Raw genomic sequence first — 8,371 nt, forward strand, 5'->3', positions numbered from 1 at the left:
TACATCATAGTACAAATCTTGATTTAATGAAAAATGCCTGAATCAGAAGAATATTTACCCCCGTTTCTTGAAAATAATAAAACAAATTGAACATTTGTGCTGTGTACTAAACATAAGTTAATCGATTAGAAATTATTTCTATATTATTTGTAGTTTTTATAAATCTTGGAAGTTATTGAAATGGAAAATATTTTCTAGACAGACACATATTACAGTTGTTCAAAGAATGAGATTATATCGCCAGCGAAAAAGTAAAAAAAATACAAGCAGTCAATGAATGTATGTTAATTTCAATTACATGATGAGTTCTTCCAACACAATTATTACATGATGAGTGAAGTTGCGAAAACAATATTTGTTTAGGCATTGTTTAACGTAATCCACTGTGTGAACGAATATTAAAAGATTTATAATCAGCAATTACTTCATTTCTCTGATGAAGTTTCATTTCTAAATGCTAATTACAATAAAAACCGATCATGTCATATTTGAAGTATGACTTGAATTACATTATTATTTTTAAATATTATACATATTTTTAATGTTATAATATATATTTATAATTCATACTATATATAAGTATGTATAATGTTTGATACTAATAAATGCGTACATTACGAGTGTTACCATATCACTAATGAATATTATTCAAAATTGTTATATGATGTATTTATTTCTAACTTAAATGCCATCTCGTACAGTAGCAAATAAGTTTTACTTCAATCGCGTGTGAACCTTATGCGCACTCTTTTTTTTAAATATTTCGGTTACAATTATAAGTTTTTTTTACTCACAAATCCGATATGACAGCAAAGAACAGCCAGACCTATGGCTGCGGGCGCGTTTATTCTGGAGTGATATCCTCGCGGTTGCTGTCGCAAACGGCATGGACAGTCATAACCTAATTTAGGGATAAAAATATAAAAAATATATATAAAAATCTCTTTATTTGGCTTATATTTCAAAATTAAAATTATCTTACCAATATAAATGTGACTAAAAGCTCGACAGCGACAGCGTTACCACTGGAAACTCCTGAACCGGGTTGGGTTAAGCCTAAACCGTCTTTAACTGGATCTATAGCCTGAAGGGAAAGGATTGTTTAAAATAATATTTGACTAAATATTATGTAGTCTAAAATTTTGTAGTTTAAAATAATATTCGCTAATTTGTTGTTCTTGAAGTAATGTTGTTGTTCAAAATGTTTGCTGATAAAATTGTGACCATGGGATGTAAACATAGAGCAAATGTGCCTTACCCTGTTTTAGTGTTTTTCGCGCTCAACAGAGAGTCTACTGTGCTCTTTATCATTATTTTTAACGAACTGATTTTCCAATACATGTATTTCAAAATGCAAAAAATACACTTAAATTAAAAAATCAAATAAGATTTATAGCTAAAATTTAATAAGGTACCAAAGTGTTATAGACTATGATGTAATTGAAGCTAAAATGGAAAAGCGAACTCTGCTGATGAGCAAATCCAAATAAAATAAAAGGAAACACTCTAGTTACAAGCAAATTAATTGGTGAACTAGTTGTGTGCATGACATCGTGCATTAAGGCAAATTGCTGGAACTTCTCCTACCTTAATCAAACATTTGATGAATGAAAATAATCAATAACTGTTTTCAAATAGATTATTTATTATGAATACATACTGTAAATTTAGAGGTGCTTATTAAATTAGGGTACGAGCGTATTCTACAAATAACTTATGTGTATGTTTACATGAAATTTGTTCAATTTTGTTTAAATTAGATTTTTTTGATAATTTAGTTTTTTTTCAAAATTTTTTTATATGTTTGATTTTTTGGATTTTTTTTTTAAAAAAGTTTTTTTTTAATTTTTTGACAATTTGGAAATTTTTGAATATATGCGATTTTTCTGAAAATTTCGAAAAATTCTCATATTTTAATGTATGTAATGTAAGAAATCGATTTTTCTTAATTGTGATATTTTTTGAAATTTAATTTTTTTTTAGATGAAAAATTTCGAAAATTTGATTTTTTGACAATTTTCAAAATTTCGAAATTTTCTGTAAAAGCATTTTTTGCACACCGTCTACTCAAGCAAAATGTATTTTGAATTATTTTATTCGTATGATTCATTCTCTCAAAAACTGCATAACCGTTTGCACCTCCGAAAAGGCTAGACGTACATTTTGCAAAAACGTCTCGTGATCGGGTACGAACCCAATGATTTTTCAATCACACAAATCGGTTATTCCATACTGTCGAAAACTTCGAGAACATTTGTTTGAACCATATACTTGAATTTTAAAATTAAAAATCTTGTTACGGAATCCAAAAAAAAGACACAAAATGTGTACACATTAATAAAATCTCTATAAAATATTTTATGATTTCTGTCCCGTATCTCCGAACCGTTAGACCTGCCTTTGCCAAAAACTAATCGGCACGTCTCCTTATCAATACGAATCGAATGTTTTTTGAATTATCCAAATCGGTTGATCGGTGTTTCCGAAATCGTCGGCGAAAATTTGTATCCGCACACACACACACACACACATACATCCATTTTTTCTAAGGTATGCCAAAATGTTCAGAAACTCTGAAACATAAAGATATATAAAAAATTTCATTTTCGATTTTTTTTGCGATTACTATAACTTACCCTACGGGTAAAATTTTCATGATATTTCAAAGTATAAAAAAATCATATTTTCCAAATAGGTGATTTTTTTTCAAAAATTTAAAAAATCTCAAAAATCGATTTTTTTCAAAGTTTTAAAAAAAACTTAATCTTTTATAAAAAACTTAATTTTTGGTACGGGAAGTTCCAGCAATTTGCCTTAAGGCACGATGCCATGCGCCCCACTTGTCTATCTATCTAGGAAATTTTATAAACTACTCAACACATTTTTTAAAGAGCAAGTGTAACTTTCAGTAATTATTCTGTGAAAATTAGAATAAGATTTTAAGTGAACACTTGTTTTTTTAAATTATATTTCATTTTTATATTGTATGTATTATTATCTATTAATTTAAGTTATGTACCATATAATATCTATAATTGTACAATTGTGTTGTATAAATATAAAAAAAAATATATCTATCTATCTACTTACGTGTACGATAGACGCCCCCACAATCGCCCCGACGCACTGCGCCGCCACGTAGCACATCGCTTTTACTAATCCGATCTGTCCGGTGACGAGCATACTGGCAGTCACGGCGGGGTTGACATGACCTCCGCTCACATGGGCAGTGAACTGAAAACAAAAAACAAATACAAATGAAAATCAGTATTGACCCTCTCCTGACCACCAATGATAACAACAACAACTATAAGAATTGAATCAAAAATCAGTTATTAAACCTCTCCTCAGTGGTGTAACTATAGGGTGGCGTGGGTGGCAAAATGCCACAGGCTCCCGACCTAAGGGTGCCCCGGCCCAGGAAATAAATTTTATTTCACTTGAAACTTATATTTTATATTTTGTAAGTTCAAAGTCGGAGTTCAGGCTTGAATAGAACTTACATTCGGCCGAATATTTAGTTAGTTAAAACCACAGAAGTCGCCGCCACACAGCGAAAGTATTATATATAATATGATATCAATAATGAATTAATGAATTTAGCATTGTATATATGTAATAATTTTATACTTTGTCGACTTTTAATATAAAAAACGAACACGTGAAGAACTCTTTTCTCAATATCAGGAGCCTAGCGCGCCTTCGCGGAGCCTCATATCAAAATTTGTTTGGGGGCCCCTTAAGAAGAAACTTTTTATCACAAATTATTAAAATACATAAAATTAGAAGAATAGTTATTTATCATTCTAATTATTTATCTATCTAATTTTCTATAATTTCCTGAATTTTTCATAAATGATTTCAGATAAAAATATTCTCACCTTATCTTTTTTCGAAAAACTGAATTATTAAGTGATCTTTAGATTTTGTAATGATTCTGTCTCTAGGAACAATAGTGACAGGTCTGGTAGACACTTCTGTCCTAAAGTTTTTATTTAATTTTAGTTTTAATTTTGAATATCATCGTATTCGTGAGCACATACAAAGTTTTAAAATCTTTTTCAAATATTTTGCAGCAAAAATAAATTCTCTTAAAGCATTAGATCACAAGTTGAAGTTCAATACCGCTCGATAACTACGTCCAAGTTATTTAATTTTTTATAAATCATTGTTTTGCTTTAGATTTTTCATCAATTTCTGCTTACGCTCGTTGTTTTTTTGAAATCCAAAATGAAACTATTTCACATAAAAAGAAGTTTGCAAACTACAATTATTTTATTATGGGTTTTCCATTGTAATATTTTACTACTATCGACACAGCATCTAAAGCGCTATAAGCTTAAATTTAAAAATTAGTTAAGAATTAGAAAATTATTGATATGAATTTGAAAATTTAATATTAGACGCCACTAGTGTAGTAGAAAAATGATTTATCAATCATGAATTTTTTAAAACTCGTTAGCTTTGGGAATTCATATTCAAGATACTGGAAGTTTGTTCAAAGTGAATATATCGAATATTGGACATTAATATTAAACAAATTAAATCTCGTTTCTTCCGATGAATTAATATGTTCCAAATTTCAGTATTTTGCTACAATAGAAGTTTTCAATGATACTGATCTATTAAATAAAAGCTCTATAATTTGTTTAAATAAAAAAGACATATTAGAAATTCAGAATAAACAAATTTTAAAATCATTATTTAATAAATCAGCACCATAAAAAAAACTTTTGTTTAGATTCTGAACCATTTGCCAGGGAAATTTGAACAGAGGCGGAATTTGAATAGATGCAGGGTTAACTCTTGTTTCTTCAAGAAGAAGCTAGATGACAAATGTCTTCATCTTCGTTAAAAAAATCGTCCAAAAGGTATTGAAATGGATTGAATTTTCATTAAAAAAATACGTTTAATTTTAATTTCCATTTATTCTAACGTTGAAAATATTCACTGATATTTCGTTTTTGATTTTCAACAAAAATTAAGTTTTATGTGTTTTGTTATTTTTATATAATTACCACTAAATAATAATTATACCTCTAAATCAATACTTTACTTTTCTACCTTTGTTATAATTTCATAATTTAAAGCCATAAAATATAAATTATAGTTTAGTAAAATAGTCCAAGTTGGTTTGCTAATTTTGATAAAATTCATTAAAAATTGTTTTAGCTAGTAGTAAAACAGCGTGTAAATGACTACTATGTTTATTAAACAAAATTAGATAAATTAAAAATTGAGTACCACGATAGGGCCCCATCGGATGACTTTGCCACGGGCCCCGGAGGGTCTAGTTACGCCACTGCCTCTCCTCGACCACCAATGATAACAACAACAACTATAAGAATTGAATCAAAAATCAGTTATTAAACCTCTCCTCGACCACCAATGATAACAACAACAACTATAAGAATTGAATTCTTATAGTTCCATTGAATGATATGTCAGAATCGTGACTCTATCTGTCGCCTCGATTGGATTATTAAACTTTATAATGCGAAATGTTAATTCTGCATGAAAAATGAGGATGAGGCCAGGATGATAGGATGATGCGTTAATTGAACCATCTCTAGATCGTAGATCATGAGAGATCGGAGTTGAAAACGATAGGGGAGACCGGGAGATACGGGTAATACTGCAGAAAGACATTACCGAAGTTGGCGTAACTCTGGCGCATAACAGAAAAATGTTATGGCAATACCATGTGTTATGCGCCGACACTCTTATCTATTTAGCGTCACATTTATGCCTCTATGTGCATACTATCATATTTATTACTCTATGGACTCTACATCTCTCGAGTTCCACTCTACATTCTATGGACTATATATTTCCGGCTGGACAGAAGACCTCTACAATTAACACAAGGGACAGTCTCTCTCTATCTGTACGTCAAGAAACACATAACCTTACAATAACCTTTAATGAAGTTCTGTATAATATATATATTCTGTAATAAATTTATAAAACTTGTGTTGTGTTTCAAAATATCAAAATTACCTCCATCGCTGAAGGCAAATATATAACACATGTTATGAAGAACTTTCCATACTAAATATTGACAAAAGCCATGCAGTTGGTGTGCAGTCAGGCGTATTACTCGGGATGTCAGATAGAAAACCGAACTTAGAATTCGCACAAATGTAAAAAAAAACGATCTCAGATAACAGGGACTTTCTGACTCGGCTTCATAACATACGAGTGACGTTGGAGTTTATGTGTAAAAAGCCCGAATGCACAGCAAATGCAAGACATTTTGACAGTATTAGTATGATTCATTAGCTGATAATAATGTGTGAAAAGTTGGAGCGTAATATGGTCTTGCATAACATTTTTCTGTTATGGGGCGTTCAAGTATTACGTAGCACTATAGGGGGGCGGGGGGGTATTGATTTGCTTATTTTTGTGACATTTTGGTGACGTATTGCTTACTTTTGCTGACAAAGGGGGAGGAGGGGGGGGGGGGGTAAATATTGTACTAAATCTGATACGTAAGACTTGAATTGAACGCTTCCCCAATGTCAAAAAAACGATGTTAGATATAGGGGCCTTCTGACTCGGCTTCATAACATTACGAGTGACGTTGCCAGTTTATGGTAAAGCGCCTGAAATGCACAGCAAATGCAATGACATTTTTACAGTATTCAGATGATTGAGAGAAAGTTGGAGCGTAACGTAACATGGTTTTACCATAACATTTTTCTGTTATGCTGGCAGAAATCGGTACCTCAATACATTTTTTACCTTTACATCTACATCTTTACAATTTTTACCTGTCGATAGATTTTTACTACTATTTTTAATTTTTTTTTGTAAATAATAGAAATTTCTCCTAAAGATTTATAAAGTTTTTAGAAAACCAAACTATAAATTGAATTTTAGTTTTTTTTAAACCGTTAGATTTTTACATTTTTACTTTTGATAGGAATTTTTACTACTATTTTATAGTTTTTTTTGTAAATAATAGAAATTTTTTCTTAAATATTTATAAAGTTTTTACCTAGCAAACTATAGATTATATTACAGTTTTCGTACCGATAGATCTTTACATTTTTACTATCTATAGACTTTTTACTTATAAAATTATAGTTTTTTTTACTAATTAATTATGGAACTTTTTCTGATAGATTTTATAAAAAAACCCAAAAAACTATAGATTATAATATAGCTTTCGTGCCGATAGATCTTTACAATTTTACTGATCTATAGATTTTTTACCTATACATTTATAGTTTTTTTGTAAATAATAGAAATTTCTATTGTAAATTTATAATTTTTTACCTTAAAAACTATAGATTATATTATAGTCTTTTCGTACCGATAGATCTTTACATTTTCTTCACCTATTCGTAGATTTTTTCCTCATAAAATTATAGTCCTATTTTACTCATAAATTATAGAAATTCTCTTATCGATTTATAAATTTTCACCTAAACAACTATAGATTGAATTTAGTTTTTTATAACGCTAGCTTTTTTACATTTTTACCTCTCGATAGGATGTTTTACTATTATCTTATAGTCGTTTTTATAAATATATAAATTTTTTCTTAAAGATTTATAAATTTTTACCTAACAAACTATATATTTTAGTTTTTATAACGCTAGAATTTTTACTATTATATTTATAGGTTTTTTCAAACAAATAGAAATTTCTCCTAAATATCTATAAATTTTTTACCTGGAAAACTATAGTTTACGTACCAATTAAATTATAGTTTTTTTTACTCATAATTATAGGAATTTCTTATATCGAATTTAAAATTTTTTTCATATAGAACTATAGATTTTTTACTTACAATTCTGTAGATACAAATTTATTAGATCTGTAGTACAAATTTTACTTTATCGGTTTATAAATTTTTTACCTACCCCAGGATATTTCGGTTCGAGTCCTGGTACTGACAGAATGTTAGAAAAAAAAAGTATAGATAGAAAAAGGAAAATTGGATAATATATAGGATAAAAAAGATCAATTATATATAAAAAATTATAAACAAATTATTATCTATATAAGATTCTTTTCCATCTGACGTCATAATTTTCTATCGGGTTTATTTATTGATTTATTGCCGAGTCGCACCTTTTTATTTATCGTATTTTCTTACTTTATTATAATATTATTATTATTGTCCTTAGCACAGAAAACAGTTATAAAAATAATTTACACAATCCGCAATTAGTTAAACGCATTACACTTTTCATACGCGCGAAAACAAATGATTTATTAATTCGTTCGTGTAATTATTAAATTATCTATTTGATCGAATATAGGAAAGACTTGTGGTAAAAGGTGCAGGTGTAATAGAAACAAGACTGAATAATTTTCAATCTAAATAATAATAAAAAAACTTGCCTCTCTCTCTCGATTC

The 8,371-nt window shown here is 29.0% G+C and overlaps 1 protein-coding gene across 1 annotated transcript; it reads right to left on the reverse strand.

Moving 5' to 3' along the window:
- Nucleotides 1–844: 844 nt before the first annotated feature.
- On the reverse strand, nucleotides 845–6,006 carry LOC113370231 (aquaporin-4-like). The gene is made up of 4 exons (XM_026610906.1): nucleotides 6,001–6,006; nucleotides 3,091–3,234; nucleotides 983–1,084; nucleotides 845–901 (listed from the first exon to the last, which is right to left on the reverse strand). The coding sequence occupies exons 1-4, from the start codon at nucleotides 6,004–6,006 to the stop codon at nucleotides 845–847; spliced, it is 309 nt and encodes a 102-aa protein (XP_026466691.1).
- Between the last annotated feature and the right edge of the window lie 2,365 nt (nucleotides 6,007–8,371).

This window comes from Ctenocephalides felis, unplaced genomic scaffold, assembly GCF_003426905.1.
Source record: "Ctenocephalides felis isolate EL2017-DRISC unplaced genomic scaffold, ASM342690v1 CF-g0.4_SCAFFOLD_00845, whole genome shotgun sequence".
NCBI classification, from domain to species: domain Eukaryota; kingdom Metazoa; phylum Arthropoda; class Insecta; order Siphonaptera; family Pulicidae; genus Ctenocephalides; species Ctenocephalides felis.

What these genes read in the sequence shown, in the direction of transcription:
- LOC113370231 (XM_026610906.1), bottom strand. An exon ending in TGGGGGCGTCTATCGTACAC is followed by an intron (nt 1,085 to 3,090) that starts GTAAGTAGATAG and finishes CTTTCCCTTCAG; the next exon opens with GCTATAGATCCAGTTAAAGA. An exon ending in TTTTAGTCACATTTATATTG is followed by an intron (nt 902 to 982) that starts GTAAGATAATTT and finishes TCCCTAAATTAG; the next exon opens with GTTATGACTGTCCATGCCGT.